General features: G+C 36.1%; 1 protein-coding gene across 1 annotated transcript in view; it reads left to right on the top strand.

Moving 5' to 3' along the window:
• The window catches only part of ror1 (receptor tyrosine kinase-like orphan receptor 1), a 140,246-nt gene that overhangs the window by 101,398 nt on the left and 17,844 nt on the right, over positions 1-21,004 (top strand). Inside the window, exons 2-4 of the mRNA XM_051111560.1 lie at positions 1,681-1,752; positions 8,486-8,773; positions 11,149-11,185. Of these exons, the coding sequence (XP_050967517.1) occupies positions 1,681-1,752; positions 8,486-8,773; positions 11,149-11,185 (397 nt within the window). The remainder of the gene's footprint in view (positions 1-1,680; positions 1,753-8,485; positions 8,774-11,148; positions 11,186-21,004) is intronic.

Genomic DNA, 21,004 nt, shown 5'->3' with positions numbered 1-21,004 from the left:
GTCCACGTCTTTCTTTCTTCAGTCATAAAACATTTCAGGATTTCTCTCCATATAGTCCCGCGAGTTTGAACTTCCAAAATGCTTTTTAAACGCAGCTTCAAAGGGCTCTAAACCGAGGAAGAAGAGTCTTATCTAGCGAAACAATCTAAAAAAAAATTGACAATTTATAAACTTTTTAACCTCAAACACTCATCTTGTCTAGCTCTGCATAAACTCTGTGTATTTCGGTTCAAGGCAGTTAGGGTATGTCGAAAAACTCCCTTCTCATTTTCTCCTCCAACTTTAAAATCATCCTACACTGTAAAAAACTACTTGTTGAGTCAACTTAAAAATAATTTGTTACTTGACTGCCTTTAACATTTTAAGTTCAGTCAACTCAAAAAGTTTAGTCAACTTGAAAATTAAGGCAGCTGGGGCACAAGCCCAGCATTTAAGTTTAACAAACCAAATTTTTAGTTTAGTCAACTCAAATATCTAAGTTGTGACTTAGTACAACTTAACATTTCAAGTTGACTAAACTTATTTAGCAGGGTAACAAATTATTTTAGGTTGACTCAACAAATTGTGTATTTTTTTGTTTGTTTTTTTTTACAGTGTACATCGCTGCAGAAGTACCGACCCAGTGTTTACAAAGTGAACATGCAAAGAAGTTAAAACACTCTTTACAAAAAAGTTAAAACAGTGATGTAGGACGATTTTGAAGTTGGAGAAGAAAGTTAGATTGGAGTTTTTCAACCTACCCTAACTGTCTTGAACCGGAATATAATACAGAAGCGAATACAGTTCACACAAAACTAGACAAGACGAGCATTTGAGGTTAAAAAGTATATAAATTGTAATTTGTTTTTAGAAAATAACTGATTGTTTTGCTAGATAAGACCCTTCTTTCTTGGCTGGGATCCTTGAAGCTGCATTTAAACTGAATTTTGGAAGTTCAAACTCATGGGTACCATAGAAGTCCACTATATCGAGACTGCAACGCAACTGACACGTTCAATGCCCAGAAAAGTAGTAAAGACATCATTAAAATAGTCCATGTTACATCAGTGTTTCAAGTTTTTGAGATTTCTCCCATTACTATTTTTCAAATTTAGTCTTTCTCCTATTTATACTATGTCTGGTTAAGCATGTGTAAAAAAAAAAGGCAGAGAAATGGGCTAATTCCGTACATTCTTGAAGCACCTTGCACCTCTTTTGGGACTCCTGTACTGCCCCAGTCCATTGTTTATTGTGTTCTAGGTAAAATGATGAAAATATCCCTGATCTGACTCAAAGGGGGGCCATTGTAAGACGAGCATCGCTAACTCCGAACCTGTCAACACTTGCCCATATTGTGCTGCTACACTATAATAAAATGTCCTTTGTACAGTAACAAGTCTGTAATCTTCATATATTAGAGGCAGTTTTACCTGCACGCTCCTGAACACACACAGAGCGCTAATAGCAACATGACCGTCTCTTTAATTCCTTGCACTGTGTTTTATAAGAGTTCTCACAAAAGTAAATTGAGGCCAGAATACTGAACTGAAAATGTATTTAGGAATCAGCATCTATCCGTAGATACTATCATATTACTATTCATAATGCAAAACGTGTAAATATATACTCACTGTACCATGATAACACCAAAGTCTGAACTGTGCCTCTTTTTGACTTTCTCTTCTGGGTTTGGATCTACAGGGGCAGAGATTTCTTCAGACCCAAACGTGGTGGCCGCCTCCAGTTGGAACATGTCCAGCGGAGCTGACAGAGGTGAGTTTTAGCCCCAGCTCTGCTAGGCCACTCAGGAACACCATTAGGACTACAGTCATGTGACAGATCGGCAGCAATCGCTGAATGTTTTGTCTGGAGATGAATGTTAGTTTTGATTGCCAAAGCAGACAGCATTTCTAGCAGGAACATGTGAGCTCTAGGATGGCAGCATTTTGAAAGAGGCTGGTTATGTGTCTTAAGTCATCCCAATTCCTCAGTCTGGGACAGTGCGTGGTAATTTGGGGGTTTCCATGGTCATGGTAAACCTAGATCTGTTGTGTCTGTGCTATCGTTTTAGATGCAAGTTGGAACAAAAGTCAAGAGAATTCAAGCAAGAATGTATTTTCCATGAGATTTCACAGTGCCATCATACAATAAGTTCTCTTTTTTTTTTCTCTCTCTCTCTCATGAATGCACATGCACGAATACCTACAAATATGTAATATAAGCACTCCGCTCCATTCTTTCCATTCCAAGCCTCTTTTCTATCATTCTTTTATTTTTTGTTTATTTTAAGTGTTTTTTCTGTCTTGAACAAAACTCAGTAGTAATTAAACTAATAAGAGAATTGGAATCATTATGTCCACTATGTGGTTTTTCCAAATTGTCCTAATTGCTGTGGGATTAATATTTAAATCTCGGTCAGATTTGTTGCCTGGCATTTCAATACAGCTGTCAACACAAGAACTTTTTAATCTGACTTTGAGGCTTTTTCTTTTGACCAGTGGTTGACTTATGCTTTAGGTCAGAAAACAGAAAAGGTTTAAAGAAACAGAGATCACACAGTACTTTCTGTCTGCTTGATATATATCTTTTTTTTTTTTTGTATATGCAAAAATTTTTTTTGCAAATGGGTACAAACTTCAACTATAAATTAACTAGAAAGTAAACTATTTTAAAACTTATTTCACAGTCTCACTAGTTTATTTGATTTTTCTACTAACAGTTTAATGTATATGCATGCACCAAATGAGAATTAATTAATTTTAATCTGTTTTTTATTATTTTCAACACATTTCCAATTATATATATTTTTTAAAATTATTAATGCTTTTAGTAAATTACTATTTTATATATCTTAAATACACTCAGGGCAACACTTTTGCAACTTCTATAATGTTTTGCATAATTTAAGAAAAGTACTCTGTGATTGGAAATTATTGACTTTAAAATAATATATTCTAAGTATATTTACCTTGATTTTTCATAGTTTTCTTCAAATATGTAACCTTGGACCACAAAACCAGTCGTAAGTAGCATGGGTATATTTGTAGCAATAGCCAAAAATACATTGTATGGGTCAAAATGATCCATTTTTCTTTTATGCCAAAAATTATTAGGATATTAAGTAAAGATCATGTTCCATAAAGATATTTTAGTAAATTTTCTACCATAAATATATCAAATCTTAATTTTTAATTAGTAATATACATTGCTAAGAACTTCATTTGGACAACTTTGAAGGCGTTTTTTTCTCAATAGTTTGATTTTTTTGCACCCTCAGATTCCAGATTTTTATGTAGTTGGTTTGCAAACAAATATTGTTCTATCCTAACAAACCATACAAACTATCAATGGAAAGCTTATTTATTCGGCTTTTAGATGATGTGTAAATCTCGATTTCAAAAAATTGACCTATATGACTGGTTTTGTGGTCCAGGGTCAAATATAATTTCTCATATTTTAACAAGTGTGTTGTTCATGACTTTGTTTTTCACTTTTATTAGACGCTAAGTACAGAGAGATGGCCTTTTTTGCACAATTAGCACTGAAATAGGTAGAACTGCAAGAAACTGCAAGAATAGTCTTTGAAAAAATGTCCACTTTTTATTTTTTTATTTAGTCAGTCTTTTCTGAAAATCTGTGTAGTTATCCAATGCTTTGAATAAGTATCTGCTATATTTTGAGTGATCTAAAATTGTACATTTTGTTGCATTCAACATCCAAGAAAGAATATGTACATTACGTCCTATTTGTCTCAGTGGCTCCTGTAAGAGTGATGCAGCAGAAATGGTATGATAGACTCGGACATCCATTTCCCTCACACTCCCTTACAATAACTATCAGCACAGTAAACAAAGAGCCTACTGTCGACACACATCCACACTGCCAGCAAAAGATGCCATTGTCTTGATCCCACTGACTTACTCAAATTACTGCTTCAAATCATCTGCCGAACATTGATAAATAAACAACTGAATTTCATGTACGTGTGGGTTTGTGAGCAGTTGGTTCCATCTGGCTGAAGTTCATAACCAGTTACCGCATCCTTGCATCATTGGAAGGAAGTGGAAGCACCCAAAAGATTAGGCTTGTCAGTCAGATGCATTATGGGTCGGAACTGATCGCCCTGTGGTTGTATTCTTCATTCGGTTCCTTTTTTTGGACAGCCATATTTGTATATTGTTGTAGGAGAGCTGATGTTTGGATGGAGGAAATTAAGATGGAGGGATAAAGAAAAGATCCGCCAGAGGAAGGAAGATATCTTTTCCTCCAGCTGTTCTCAGACCAGACATGTCTGGAGTGGGAGCAAGAAGGCGGTAGAAAGAGAGGAGGGAGAAGAAAATGGAGGAGGTGTGAATGGAAAAGAGGAAGGATGAAAGGAAGGGAAAAGGGAGTGGGGTAATAGTTGGATGGTGTGTATATTAGTCAGTTGTCACCCAGACCTCAGATATCTCGCTGTGGTTGCCACTGGGACCATACGAAATGACTGAGGCCCAAAAAATCTGCATGATTAATCTGTTTTGTGGTGTGGATTTGCAGTAACTTGATTTTGCAACACTGTACAACACTGTTTTCAAAGGTACTTTGTGTGAAATATTGATATTATAAAGAAAGCAGGTTCTTTGCAAAAAAATCCAAAATGAACAAATGACTTTAATATTATTTTTGTGATACAAAATAATGCAAAAATAATACAACAACAATATAATAATAATAAAACAATATATAATGAAAACTAAATAAAATAATCAGTTTATTAGCAATATAAATAGTTAATCTCATGATCATGAACCTATGGAAGCCTGGTTCTGCTCTTTTTTTTTCTCACAGTTCTGACTTTTTTTCTCAAAATTGTGAGATATGATCTAGCAATTGCAAGTTCTAAATTCAGAATAGCATGGTATAAACTCGCAATTACAAGAAATATTTGTTTGTCTCTCACTTTTTTCGCAAATCAGACTTTTTTTCTGCAGAATTGTGAGATATAAACATGCAGTTGCGAGTTATAAAGTCCAGTTCTGAGGGGAAAAAAGACAGATATGATATAATGCGTATTATAAAGTCAGAATTGCAAAATATAAACAATAAATAGCAATACTGAGAAAGTCACAATTCAGATGTATAAGCTTGCAATTTTGACTTTCTTTTTCAGAATTGAGTTTAAATCTTGCAATTCTGAGTTTTTTCGCAACTGAAAGTTTATCACACAACCAAGCAAATGCGAGTTTATATTTAACAATTGTGACCATTTTGTAAAAAAAATGTCAGAATTGTGAGTTTGTATCATGGAATTTTAAGACAATAATTTAGAATTGTGAGTTCGTATCATGCAATTTTGAGAAAAAGTCCGAATTTTGAGTTAATATCACACAATTTTGAGAAAAAAGTGAGAACTGTAAGTTTGTATCATGCAATTTTGAGAAAAAAGTAAGAATTTGAGTGTTTGTTTCGTAATTTTGAGAAAAATGTCAATATTATATCATGCAATTTTGAGAAAAAGTCAGAATTGTGAGTTAATGTCACATAATTTTGAGAAAAAAGTCAGAATTGTAAGTTTGTATCATGCAATTTTGAGAAAAAAAGTCAGAATTGTGAGTTAATGACAATTTTTGAGAAAAAAGTGAAAATTGTAAGTTTGTATCATGCAATTTTGAGAAAAAAAGTCAGAATTGTGAGTTAGTATCACAATTATGAGAAAAAAGTCAGAATTGTGAGTTAGTATAATGCAATTTTTAGAAAATAATTCAGAATTGTGAGTTTGTATCGTAATATTGAGAAAAAGTCAGAATTGTGAGTTAATATCACAATTTTGAGAAAAAAGTGAGCATTGTGAGTTTGCATCACACAATTTTGAGAAAAAAGTGAGAATTGTAAGTTTGTATCAAGAGAAAAAGTCAGTTACCTTTTTTTTTTTTAATTCAGTGGTGTAAACGGGCTTCCATATGAACTAGTTCTTTAGAAAGCACAATTTTTTAATAATAAAATTTTGGATCTGTTTTGTCTGAAATCATTTGAAAAACCCTTGGACTAATGTATTTTAGATTAAATAGAGGGCCACTTCATTTTTTTTTTTTGTTTTTAAGCCAGCTGTTTTTTCCAGGTCTGATCCTCATATTCCTGCTAATGTTGTGGTCAACAAAATCCTGCTCAAAACTAACAAGAACTTCCTGGTAACCCTAGATGCAGTTTTCTGAACACTGCTGTCAGGTGTAGTTCAGACAGCGCTGTGATTTCTGAAAGGTGAATGGTAGTCAGAGGAATTCAAGCCCCCACCACAGCAGGACTAATATTGTGGATGTACCTGCACAGCTGTGGGCCCTGCGGCTGCTTACCCTGCCTGTAACCCTGGGGGGCCACACTCATGGCTCCTTCTCAATATACTTTTATTAATTTTCTCGTCAAAGTCACATTCCTCGCACTGCACCGGAGTCTGACCTTTTGTGAGAAGATGCCACTGAATTCCAGCCACTATATATTTAGACTTCAGTAAGGTGGAATAACATGTCAACCAAAAGTCTGTGTTTTACAGTTTTACCTTTATGATTTACCATATACCTCATAGATTTACAGACAATCTTTAAAGGAGACAAAACGATTGTCATTTTCTAAGAAAAATACAAATTTATATACTTTTTAACTTCAAATGCTTGTCTTGCACTAGCTTGTAGATGTGCATGCATCGCAGAGCTAGTGCAGAATGACCATTTGTGGTTAAAAAGTATATACATTTTTATTTTTATTAAGAAAATGACTGACCATTTTGCTAGATAAGACCCTTATTCTTATTGGACCTTCAACTCGTTGGCTTCCATTGATGTCCATTATATGGAGAAAATTCCTGCAAATTCCTGCAAATGAAGAAAGACAGACATTAACATGTTTGATGACATGTGGCCTTTTTAAGTGGCCTTGGCTTTGGGTATTACAAAAAAAAAGAAAGAAAGAAAGAAAGAAAGAAAAAAAAGAAAAGAAAAAATGACTTGTGAGGCTTGAACTGAGACTACACCAAGATTAATATAAACAACATTTGATTTGAAGCACAAAAAAAAATTAAAATTGAAAAATTTAATAGAAACTGAATAAATTAGATTTTAAATATACGTTTCTGGAAATATTTATTTATCACTTCATATAAATGTAAAAAAAAACATTGCGGGATTTCTAGTTTTGGAACCCCACTTTTGCACTGTATTATTTATTCATATATTTTTATAAATTTATTTAATTTGTGGTAGTAATTATAGTCACTGCACAATGCCCTAGTCTATACGACTCTTTTTAATCATGAGTAAGTATTGACAGATTGTTGGACTGCACGTATGATACGCTCATAGTAAATCCGCGCTGAGTGAGAGGAAAAGTTTACTTTCACTCTTTGCTTCTTGGCTGCACCAGTGGGGCTTGTCAGGATGCCATCAAGAGCCTGTCAGAGCATGTCTGCCAAACCGATCATATGACTCCACAGGAAGTCCCAGGGAGCTCTACAGAGGTTACAATTATTTGTATGAAACAACTCTGTCTTTCTGATTTTCACCAAGATGATCTCATTAGTATTCATAAGCATTTTTACGCTAAGTGTACACTTTTTATTTTAACATTTTTGTATATTTTGACAGACACTTAAATGTACAATAATATATTGACAGTATTATGTATTACTTGAGTTATGCAACCCGAACAAGTACAAAATATTTGTCATAGCATTAACATAGCATTAATGTGTTTCATTTATTTACTTTGGTCTTTGGTTTAGATGCTGGAAGTACTTTTGTACTGTACATTTCAGCATCTAGTCAAACATATTTGTGCTAAAACCACACGTTAGTAATGCTGATAAGACTTTATTGTTTTTGCAAACACACACATGTCATTATATACCCACTCCAAGCCCAATTCTGGTTGAGGTCCTTCACCACAAAGTGTTTCAACATACCGTCTATGTAACTTTCCCATAGATTTTGAAGTGCTACCTCAACCGTTCCCCTCCATGGCCTTACTCAGACCAGAATGGGTCAAATCTGCTGAGCTCACTGCAAGCACTTTTATTTCCCTCCCACCGCTCATGAAATATTGGGGGTTGTCATGTTTTTGCTGGCCTCTTATCAAAGTTAGCTGTAGGCCTGGCAAGACAGATTTTCTGGAGACAGCAGTTTCCAGAAGCTTCAAGAGGTTTTGCCGTCCCTTCTGGCAATATCCACCCCGATGAGACAAACTAATGATTTACCACCTAGTGGCAACCGCTAAATATCATGTAAAGAATTCCTAACCGGCAGCTTAGAGGTTTGTTGCACATTGTATGCTAGTATATAGTTACAAGTACACAAGAAAACCCTCTCGGAAAAACTTTTGACTTACTACATGTCAAATAATGGCGGTTTAAACGGATTAGTTCTGTCATTATTGCTCACCCTCATGCTGTTGATTTTTTTCAACCCTATTCCCTTTGGGTAATTTGAGTGAGTTAGCTGCAATCGATGTTTTCAATAACTTTTCTGTCCTGTCCTTTCAGATCACTTTCTAAGGCTTGATGCTCCAATGAATAACATCACTACCTCCCTCGGACAGACAGCGGAGTTGCATTGCCACGTTTCAGGGAATCCACCACCCACAGTCCGCTGGCTTAAAAATGATGCCCCTGTGGTCCAGGAACCGCGGCGTGTCTCTTACAGACCCACTACGTACGGCTCCCGCCTGAGAATCCGAAACCTGGACACCACAGACACTGGCTACTTTCAGTGCGTGGCTACCAACACCTATGGCACAGTGTCTACCACAGGAATCCTGTTTGTCAAGTTTGGTGAGTGTTTTTGGAATTGAACAATATCTTGATGATTTCATTATCGGATAACTGATGACGCATCGCAGAAAAACTTCTGGTCTGCGTGTTCAAACACATTTTATCTCAGAGGGTCATCTTTGCTAGCTCAGGAGACATTAGGGGGTTCTTAGTTATGTGTTTGTAAAGTATCGACTTTGTCTCAGATGTTTTTCTTCTAAAATTCCTTTGAGAAAAAAAAAAAAGCAACAAATGCCAGCAAACCAAATTCCAAAATTTGCTGGATTGTGTTAACCATGTTGCTGGCGGTGTTAAAGTACTAGTTCACTTCATGAACAAAAATGTACAGATAATGTTATTTCTTCAGTCGTAAAGAAATTGTTTTTTGAGGAAAACGTTTCAGCATTTCTCTCTATATGATGGACTTCTATGGTGCCCTGAGTTTGAACTTGGAAAATGCAGTTTAAATGCAGCTACAAAGAACTCTAAACAATCCCAGCTGAGGAAGAAGGGTCTTATCTAGTGAAATTTCTAAAAAAAAATACAATTTCTATACTTTTTAACCTTAAACGCTCGTCTTATCTAGCTCTGCGTGAACTCTGTGTATTCCAGTTCATGACAGTTAGGGTATTTTGAAAAACTTCCATCTCATTTTCTCCTCCAACTTCAAAATCGTTTGCTGCATTGCTGCAAAGTACCTACCCTGTGTTTACAAAGTGAACATGCAAAGAAGATCAAACACCCTTTACAAAAACGGTAAAACAGCCATGTAGGACAATTTTGAAGTTGGAGAAAATGAGATGGGAGTTTTTCGACATGCCCTAACTGTCATGACCCGGAATACACAGAGTTCACACAGAGGTAGACAAGATGAGCATTTGAGGTTAAAAAGTATATAAATTGTCAATTTTTTTAGAAAATAACCGATCAGTTTGCTAGATAAGTCCTTTCTTCCTAGTTCCTTCCCTTTGAACATGCATTTAAATTGCATTTTGGAAGTTCAAACTCAGGGGCACCATAGAAGTCCATTAGATGAACAGAAATGCTGAAATGTTTTCCTCAAAAAACATAATTTCTTTACAATTGAAAAAAGAAAAACATCCTGGATGACAAGGAGGTGAGTACATTATCTGTAAATTTTTGTTCTGGAAGTGCGCTACTTCTTTAAATGGCCTTAAAAAGAAAAAAAAATGCAGAAATGCAGATGATCACCATTTACTTACTGTCATGTTGTTACCATTCTGTATGTCTTTTTTCTGTGGGACATAAAAAACGAATATTTTGGAACATATCTCCCTGTGTCTGATTATACCTACTCCTCTACTATATAGTAGGGAAATAGACAGTATGAGAAATAAGTAGCATTTCTAAATTTGTAGTGTTCATAACATAAACAGTAGGTACAGAGACCAAAGAGTGCATCCATTGGATTCTTTACTATCCCTGACAAGTCACATGACAAAGCCAACCCCAATAAAATGAATTTTCCCCACAAGGAGTCAAAATGCCCCTGGATATCGAGTGAAATCCACACTTTGAAACTCCTTCAGTGGCTGCAGCATCATGACAAGCGTTGACATGTTCAAATCCTGCCAGGATGGAGTCTAGTGTTACTTGTCACTGCCATTTGCTCTTCCAGTAGCTGTGGTCTACTAAAAGCCTCAAAGGCATCAGGGCTAAAGTGGAGAGAACAAAGATGCGGGTCTTTAGGAAGTTTTATTCATCCACAGGCATCTTCCCATTCTTCTCTTCTTATCACTAGGAAAGTAGTGAAGACTTACATTGCTTGTCTTGTTGCTCTTCAGCTGAAAATTACAATGAAAAGCTGCACAATGTGGCATCGTATAAGTATTTTGTTGCAGTAAAAATAGCAACAGGTAGTGTCAGTAGCTCACCGAGTGCAACCATTTCATGTCATCGAAATAATGGCGCCCCCATAGTCCAAAATATATATAAAATGATGTGTTACGTTAAATAAATCTTTTATAGGTTTTCTACTACATATTTCAGTAAGAGACATTTATGTTATATTAAGCCATGCAAGTCTTAATACCCAGGGTTACCTTTAAAGTCTTTGTATAATTCAGCAAACATTTTATATTCTCTTAAAATAAAGTCTTTATCTAGGAGAAACAATTACGATTTTAAGAGATTTCCAAGTAGTACACACCCCATATAAATTTTGACCTGTTGCAAAGCAGTCGTCCCTCCGTTTAGAATGAGGACCCTTATAAATGTCCTGACGGCAGAGAAACTTTGTAGGTTCAATGAGGTCACTGTAGTTATTCTCTACACCGTGATGCCAATGAGCCATATTGGCTGCATGTGTTGTGCTTCTTTGTAGGCGATTTGTGCCTAGCATGTAGTTAAAAATCCCCACTCTCTCTTTTTTCCAGATCCGGCTCCCACCCCTCTGCCTGGAAGGCCTTCACCGTAAGTCCATTTTCCTTTCCTCATTGCTGTACCCAATCTAAAATCCTTCATTATCTGTCATTAAATATAGCAGAGCAAAAGGGGAAAAAGCTTTGCATAAACAAATAGTGATTTAATTGCTCCTTCAAGAGTTGTCTGGCTAAAGCTTTGCCATTTTTATTTGTGAGCGAGTGGGTAATGTAGACCTGCACAGAAAGGAATGCACACTCTTGTCTGTAAGCTTGTATATGTTAAACTGGTTTTTGAATTACTGTGATTTAAGTGTAACATTTCAAACCCATATTTGCTTGCAAGATCTCACCGGCCACAACTATGCATATTTTGGTGGGTGTGTTTGGATAGGGGTGTAAATAATGTGATTTGATTATCATTTGATGCTAAATTGTGCAGTGCACTTCGGAACTACTCTTAGATGTGGTAATTAAAAGACTGGTCTTTACATTTCTGATTTATAGCTTTACAGTGAGTGTTCCAGAAACTTCAGCAGGTCAGTTCTAGGTTAGCAAAGACAAATGAAGGTATTGTCCATGTTGCTTGCATGTGTCTTGTTTAAGGCTGTAGGAACTGCAGTATTTGTACGTCTAACTTCATTAAAATCAGCCAGCACCTGTTTGTGCTAAAATGTACAACCAGCCTCGCCACATGTTTCTGTTTCAACCCACTCAGATTACAGACAGTACATTAATACACTGCCTTCATGTTTCTCTTTTAATCTTACCATATTTCCATGCTGCAGGCTTCAACACCTAGTGTAGCCATTTAGCATGGAAGCAAAGATTTATGACAGCATTTCTTTTTATGTTCAAATTTAATGCTATGGAAATTTAGGAAGTAGTTTTTCCCTTCACTAGCATCTTCTCACATGATACAAGTTGACCTACTGTTAGAAGTAAACAGTCGCGTGGTTTTTATTTACAGTACTGATGCAAATCTCAAAGTAGTACAGATTTCATTTCTAAGCTTTGTGGAGAGTCTCCATCCGAATCAAAGTCTGAACCCCTGACCGTTTGACGTAACTGGCCGTGCTCCAAATCACATTAATATTGATTAAAGTCCACAAACCCGTCTGTGTGCCTCTAAGCCTCGTACAGACGACAGCACGGCTCGTTTTGGACTAGCTGCCGTCATTGCACCGAGGTGCACAGAGATCCCTTTGAGCCATATGTTGGCCTGTTGGTAATCATTAGTGTCATCATCAAAGAAAGTCATCATGTCAGCTTCCATCATGAGGAAAAGGGTCAGCATGCTGTCTGTTTTTCTTTACGCTCTTTCTCCTTTATGTACCTCCGGATAAGTATCAAAGTGTCAATCTCGTCTTGGTGAGGGGTACCTGGTAAAGAGAGTGTGGGGAGAAAGTCTCCCTGGTGAGGTGTTATGGCTGAGACTCTAATGAAACTCTTCCTTTAATGAACTCCAGAGCAGAGGTGTGTTTGTAAACCTGGTGTCAGTGCATAGACAGAGCTGAAGTGGCCACAGCTGGTCTTAAGCTGGCCTTGTAGTGGGGAAGAGAGGAAATATGAGAAATAGTGGGGAGGGGTATTGATGTCTGAAGAGCAAAAGGTCAATGAATAGGCAGGGTAAAAGGGATGAGGCATGAAAAGGAAAGAATGAGGTGTCACATTCATAGTTTAACAGTTTACCAGTATCTGTTTTAGCAGTTTGAAAACTAGTGATTTAGTGCTGGGGAAAAAACACAGTTTTGAAAGAATCTAAATATTGTAACCTGTTAAAAAATACCTCATGTACAATTAGGACTTTTTTTCTCATATTTGCAACGTTATGTAGCAACTGTATTTCTTGTAATTGTGTCATTATATCTTATAATTGTGACTTTATTTCTCATATTTGCGACTAAATATCGTAGAAATGCTACTTTAGTGGTTGTAAGTTAATTTTTACATAATTGCAACTTTATATCTTACAATTTTGAGTTGATTCCTCATAAATGTAGCACTAATTAAACTATATTTCTTGTACTTATGACATTATATCTTACAGTCGTGACTTCATTTCTCATATTTGTGACTAAATATCTTAGAAATGCTACTTTAATTGCTGTAATTTTAACTTAATTTTTACATAATTGCAACTTACAATTGTGACTTTATTTCTCATATTTGCAACTTTATGTTGTGTAATGCAACTATAGTTCTTGTAATTGTGACATAACTTACAATTGTGACTTTATTTCTCATATTTGCGACTTAATATCTTAGAAATGCTGCTTTATTTTTTGTAATTATAAGTTTATTTTTACATAATTGCAACTTCATATCTTACCATTGTGACTTTATTTCTGATATTTGCAACTTAATGTAGCACTAATGCAACTATATTTCTTGCAAATGCAAAGTTATATCTTACAATTGTGACTTTATTTCTCATATTTCCGACTTAATATCTTAGAAATGCTACTTTATTTCTAGTAATTGTAACTTTTTTGTAAATTTTTACATAATCGCAACTTCATGCCTTACAATTGTGACTATTTTTCATATTTGCACATTAATGTCACACTAATGCAGCTATATTTCTTGTAATTGCAACGTTATATCTCTTAATTATGATGTTCTCTCATTTTTGCAACTTAATAATTTAGAAATGCTACTTTATTTGTAATTGTAACTTATTTTTTACATGATTGTGACGTTATATCTCACAATTGTGACTTTATCTCTCATATTTGCAGCTTAATATTTTAGAAATGCTACTTTATTTCTTATAATGCACTTAATTTTTATGTTAATTGCAACTTTGTATACTACAGTTATGTCTATTTGTCATAATTAAGACTTTATATATCCCAAATTCAACTTAATATTTCTGGAATTGCAACTTTGTCTCAAAATACTGGCTTGATTTTTTTCATAAATGCTTTTTTCTTTCTTATTTCTCATAATTGTGATTTCATATCTCACATATGCTGCTTTTTTTCTGTAATTGTGGCATTATATCTTAAAGTTGAGACTGAGTTGTTGGACCACATTCAGTGGATAAAAACAGTTGAAACGTATTTCAGAATATCATGTTCCACAAGAGGAAAGAAAGTCATACAGCTCTCAAATGGCATGATGATAAATAAATGATGACAGAATTTTCATTTTTGCGTGAATTATCCCTTTAAGAGTTTGACCATAATGGAGTCCCAAGAGCCCTTTATGACACAGGAGGTTGCTTGTTTGATGAGGGCGGATTTGGCTTTGATTCAGTGACGTGAGGTTAACTCTGCTTTATCTTTTGCGAGCGGAAGGGCTTGAATAAGGTGAGCCGGTCTCAAAACAGCAGGTAGGGGCAGCGTCTACATACAGTCCCCTGTTGTGTCTAGCGCGTCTCAGATGCTCACCACAGCTGCGTGTCACGATTACTCACACTGAAGACCTTATTCATAGACTTTTTAATAAATGCAATATGTTTTCTTCCCCCATTTCACCGCCCCTCACTTTTAACATTGCCTTTTTTATGGGGACCACCTGGAAAGGAGGTAATCAAACACCATGGATGAGGAATGGGCATGAACCTTGAAAGAACAAACAATGGTCACTGTTGTTCTGGCCCAAATGTCAGCCATCCTGTAGGGCAGAGAGGTCTCAGCATCACACCTCTTTCACTCATTCGCTGATGCTGGGGTGTTTTTGTGCATAGTAGGGAGAGTTTAATAGGCAAGAACAAACTTTGAAGAGAGATAAATGACTCATCAACCAACATTTCCTGTGCTTCCCACAAAAATATGATTGATCACTGGTTGCTCTTTCATAAAGCTTAGGATTTACTGGCATTTCCTAGAACATAAGTTCTCAAACTTTTCAACTTAAAGGGATAGTTTACCCAAAAATTTAAATTCTGTTATTACTTTTTCAGACCTTCATTCATCTTCAGAACACAAATTGAAGGAAAACTCCATTTCCAAAACAACAATTCACAAATAATTTACTCACCACCTTGTCAACTAAGATATTCATGTCTTTCTGTCTTCAGTCGTGAAGAAATTATGTTTTTTGAGGAAAACATTTCAGGATTTTTCTCCATAAAATGGACTTTATTGGTGCCCCGATTTTGAACTTCCAAAATGCAGTTTAAAATGCAGCTTCAAAGGGCTCTAAACGATCCTAGCCAAGGAAGAAGGGTCTTATCTCGCGGAACAATCTTTCTTTTTTTTTTTTGGAAAATAAAAATTTGTTTCATTTTTAAGCACAAAAGCTCGTGTAGCACAGGCTCTGGGATGCGCGTTCACGTACTATTGAATCACATCGGAAGGTCACGTGGACATAGGCGGAACTACAGACCCAGTGTTTACAAAGCGAACGCGCAAAGACTAAGAAAGTGCAAGTAAGTCAAACGCTGTTTACAAACAAAAAGGTACAACGATGTCAGACGATTCTGAAGTTGTAGGAGAAAATAACATGGAGTTTTTCGACATACTCTACCGTTTTTGAGCCGGAGTACACAGACAATGAACTTGTGGTGATTCGAAGATGTGATTCGTAGTAGTGATGGGAAGTTCGGATCATTTTACAGACTCAGACCTTTGAGTCTCGTTCAGCAAAATGAACAAATCTTTTTTCGATTCATTTTGTTCATTTTAGAAAAATCAGCATCACGTGACAGCCCCATAAGATGAACGAATGACTTGAAAAACTCGAAGACTCGAAACAGGTGAACTAATTCCATTACAGAACCTAATAGGATGTTGCGCATGCGCGACTGAACGAATCACTCCCTGAGACGACTCGTTCTTCCCGAGTCACGTTAAAGATTCGTTCAAAATGAACGAATTGTTCAAGAACGCGCATCCCAGAGCCTGTGCTACACAAGGTTTTTGTGCTTAAAAAGTATACAAATTTTTATTTTTCGAAAACAATGACCGGTTGTTTCGCTAGATAAGACCCTTCTTCCTCGGCTGGGATCATTTAGAGCCCTTTGAGGCTGCATTTAAACTGCATTTTTGGACGTTCAAATTTGGGGCACCAATGAAGTCCATTATATGCAGAAAAATCCTGAAATGCTTTCCTCAGAAACTATCATTTCTTTACGACTGAAGACAGAAAGACAGACCCTGCATATACAGCAACATAATCAACATGTTCAAGGCCCAGAAAGGTAGTAAGGACATCATTAAAATAGTCCATGTGACATCAGTGGTTTAACCATAATGTTATGAAGCTATAAGAATACACTTTTGGGTGTTTTTCAGTTGCAGGCCTTGAAAAATGACAGTCCTACTTCAGTTTCTACCATTTCTGATTCTCGTTTTTAGCTATGTGTTTGTCTGCCATCACTAGCCACTTTCAGAATTAGGTGCTTTCAGCTGAAAAGTGATGTACATTAATCATGCCAGTGGAGCTGCTAAGGTCATCCTTATCAAAATACCATTAATGTACTGTAAATAGACATGATTTCTTTACTGTGATTTTAGCATGAAAAGACAGCTTAATGTACACAATGCAGTTACGGTGCTGGTCTCCCATGAAATGTCAGCAGAATTCTTTAATAGCAGGCGTTTGAACCGTATACAGCCCCACATTTCTTCAAGGCTGTTTATAACATCCCCTTTTTCCTGTTTGAAAAGATTAATAATACCGTCACTGCCTTGTCAACCCTGTTAAAGTTTTCCCAGCTGTTTGAAAGGGAAACTTTTTCTCTAATAAAATTACTTTTAAAAAGGACATACTTAGCATTTTTTTTACAATTGCTGGTTTAACTAAATGGTGGATCGAAGTGATCTTAACAAAGTCCAGACCATTGTTCGCTCAAGGCTGGGCTATCAGGGTACAGGAGCTGGAGATATCCCAGAAGCCTCAGCATTGTCTGAAGGAGCACATCCTAATGGGGCCCCGTCCTGCTTTTGAGTAACGGCTACAATAATACTTCTGAAAGCTATTCAAGTGCTTCAGTTTTAGAAAGCTCTCTGTTTCAAAGGCCTTCATAACTTCTTTGATTGATGTTAAAGTCGTGATGCTATATATTTGATTCTTAAAGCTTTTGAAGATGTATTTGGTCATTCAGAACTGTGTCACTGTGGTCTGTTGTTATGGACGGTAGTTTAACTATAAAGTTATGAAAGTAAGTAGCAGCTGTTTGTATAGCGTTTTGAGTTGGCATATTGAGTTACGGAACTTGTAAAAGCAGCTCAGATTTATTGCAAGTTCATAGTACTTCATGGTTTTTTTCTTTTCTTCTTTTTCCTCAGACATTTTAACCTAATGGGACATATTACACAACTGGTCACTATATATCTATAGAAACCAGTTTCCACCTCAGAGTTTTAAACAACTGACATGGGAGAGAAGAAATAGTTGAATAAAGTTGTTATTTTTGTTTTCTTTGCACACAGAAAGTATTCTCATAGCTTCATAACATTAAGTTTGAGCAATTGATGTCATGTGGACCATTGCAGGGTCAAACAGCTTTTGGATTTCATCAAAAATGTCTTAATTTGTGTTGTGAAGATGAATCTTACAGGTTTGGAACAACAAGATGAGTGATTAATGACAGAATTTTCATTTTGTGGTGAACTGTCCCATTTAATATAGTTAGTGCTAATACTTTTTCCACTGCATTTTTTGCTCAACATTTATTTCCATTTATCTGCGGACCTGATAAAAGATGCACTTGTTTTTGTAGCTTCAAAATAGCTAATAATAACTGAAAAAAAAACTAGCTCACCATGCAAGCAGATACAGGCTCAGCCAAGATCTAAATCTCTAGCTTGTTATGGAGCTCTTTTAACTAAGTGTTGATTGACTGAAGATTGGAGCTTTAATATGAGTCTCTTGGTATACGACCTTTGACCTGGTATGCTCTGTGGCGGAGGTGCAGTCTGAAACTTGAGCCTGACCTTTCGTCAGAACTTCTTTTCCAGTCTCAAGGCAAGCGGTGCGGGTCAGCATACCTCCCCAGCACCCCATATGACGCCATATTAACCTCTACCACTCAATTACATCAGCAGACCACACCGCCCTGCCGTAGACAGCCTGTTTTTCTTTATTTTAATGGTCCGTTAATATATGCCAGCTGATATTAGGTCATCACAGACAAAAATATTTGCATTTCAGTTAACAACAGCAAAGATATATGCTTATAATCAAAGAATGCGAGTATGGTTTTATCCTGTTGTCTCCCTCTATTTATAAGGGTTTTTTTTTTTTTTAAATGTTTTTGTAAAGGAGTAGTTCAATTCCAAAACAAAAATTTACAGATAGTGTACTCACCCCCTTGTCATCCAAGATGTTCATGTCTTTCTTTCTTCAGTCGTAAAGAAATTATGTTTTTTGAGGAAAACATTTAAGGATTCCTCTCCGTTTAATGGACTTCTGTGATGCCCCTGAATTTGAACTTCCAAAATCTAGTTTAAATGTAGCTTCAAAAAGCTCTAAATGATCCCAGCCAAGAAATAAGGGTCTTATCTAGCGAAACAATTGGTTATTTTATGTACTTTTTAACCTCAAACACTTGTCTTGTCTTGCTGTGCATGAACTTTATGTATTCTGGTTCAAGACAGTTAGGGTAGGTTTAAAAAAACTCCCATCTTATTTTCTCTTCCAACTTCAAAATCATCCTAAATCGCTGCAGAAGTACCAACTCAGTGTTTACAAAGAGAACATGCATTTCACATGCCTTTTTACAAAAAAAGGTAAAACAGTGATGTGGGATGATTTTTAAGTTGGAGGAGAAAATGAGATGTGAGATTTTCGACATACATATGGTACTGAACCGGAAAAAAACAGTTCACGCAGACCTAGACAAGATGAGCATTTAAAAAAGGTTAAGAGGTTAGAGAGGTTAAAAAATATGTAAAATGTATTTTTTTTTTAGAAAATAACCGATTGTTTCATTTAGAGTCCTTTGAAGCTGCATTTAAACTGCATTTTGAAAGTTCAAACTCAGGGGCACCATAGAAGTCCACTACATGGAGAGGAATCCTGAAATGTTTTCCTCAAAAAAGGAATTTCTTTACGACTGAAGAAAGAAAGACATAAACATCTTGGAGGAAAAGGGGGTGAGTAAATTATCTGTATATTTTTGTTCTGGAAATGAACTACTTCTTTAAAGGTATAGTTCACACAAAAATGAAAATTCTGTCATTAATTATTCACCCTCATGTCGTTTCAAACCCGTAAGACCTTCGTTCATCTTTAGAACACAAATTAAGATATTTTTGATGAAATCCGAAAGCTTTCTGACCCTGTATAGACAGCAATGCTACTATCATGTTCAAGGCCCAGAAAGGTAGTAAGGACATTATTAAAATAGTCCAAATGACATCAGTTGTTTTGTGAAGCTACGAGACATCAGTGGTTCGACCGTAATTTTATGAAGCTACAAGAATACTTTTTGTTTGCAAAGAAATGTCTGTACTTTGACAATTTAAAATATTTTCTAACTTTTACTTTATGGTATTTTATACTTTTATAGTATATATTATGTATTCAGAGTTTCCCCAATCTCTCTCTCTCTCGCAGTCTTCTGCTGTTCCTTTTTCTATTGACTCTCTGCCCTGCACCCTCTCCTCAGGTTTTTCCATGAACAAAGTCTGGCAGCCAAAGCCTCCTGATTTTTTTCCATTTGAGCTACAGCGGACGCACGTTTGGATACACAACTGTAAATATGAATGAAAGCTCAGAAATGCGTTCTTTCTCTCTTCTTTTCACTGAGGGAATAAGTTATGTCTTATTCCCATTACTTTTAGAGGGACATGGGGCCAGTAAATTTGCTTTTATTGGGAGAGCATGAACTTTATTCCCAGGGCCCTTCTCAAAAGGATAACCCCTTACCTGCAGCGCAAGTTCCTTTTGGTTTTAATGCGTTTTACAGCTATGGATATGCTAAAGTTATGAAATAATGTCTTAGTGAAGATAGTTTAATGATATATATAATGTATAATGATTTGTTCTGTTGATATGGACAGAGATAAATAGGTCATGCTCAAGGAAGGCAGAGACAGTTGTGTACAGTCAGCTTATTTATTGATATTCCCCGGTTTATGTGGAGTCCCTGTGTTTTCCTACACCTGGAAGTAAGCCGTGAGTAATGCATAATTACTCAAGGTTCCCCGCTCTCTATAAAAACACACCGGCTGTGTTAAACATGCATGTTCTTGTCATTTAAACAGCCGTGTTTGCATTATGATCTATACGCTTTGGCTTTGTAAATCATAAGGTGTGACAAATCGCAAGCACATATCAAAACATGGTGGAGAAGCTTTCTTGGATAAAGGTTGTTCTTCACTCTGCTTAGTGATTATATGAGTCACGTTGTCAGTTTAGTGGTGCTGTACCAATTCTTTGAGCCAACACTGATTACAGCATGAACTTCAGGCGCTTTCTTGGCAGACGAATGTAGATTCACGTAGCGCGCAATAACATATGAAGTAAATAACAGTGGTGTCAGGATTCAATTTAATAACTTTCACACAACCAGATGCAAACACACCCACACCTTTTCAAACAGTTGTGCTACTTTAGTATTCAGCAAATAAGAACTTAGTCTTATTCACTAAGCGCAACAGATTAATCACTTAAGTACTAAGATACTTCTGTAACTTAATGTAATTTAAAGGAAAATGAAGATTTGCTGAAGAATTACTCACTTGCTTTACTTGCTTGCTCACCAGTGGATCTTCTGCGGTGAATGGGTGCCGTCAGAATGAGAGCCCACACAGCTGATAAAATCATGACTCCGGTCCATCAAATAACAGCAAGATAAAAATGATAAACAAATAATCATTAGAAGTTTTTAACTTCCGCTTTTAACTTATCGTATTGCTTTCTCCAATGGAAAAAGTAATCTCATCTGAATCAGGAGAAAAATATGCACAGAACA

The sequence above is a fragment of the Labeo rohita genome, chromosome 6 (genome assembly GCF_022985175.1).
Source record: "Labeo rohita strain BAU-BD-2019 chromosome 6, IGBB_LRoh.1.0, whole genome shotgun sequence".
Taxonomy (NCBI): Eukaryota; Metazoa; Chordata; class Actinopteri; order Cypriniformes; family Cyprinidae; genus Labeo; species Labeo rohita.
Note: the sequence above shows the minus strand (reverse complement) of the source record. Positions and strands in the feature narration are given on the sequence as shown.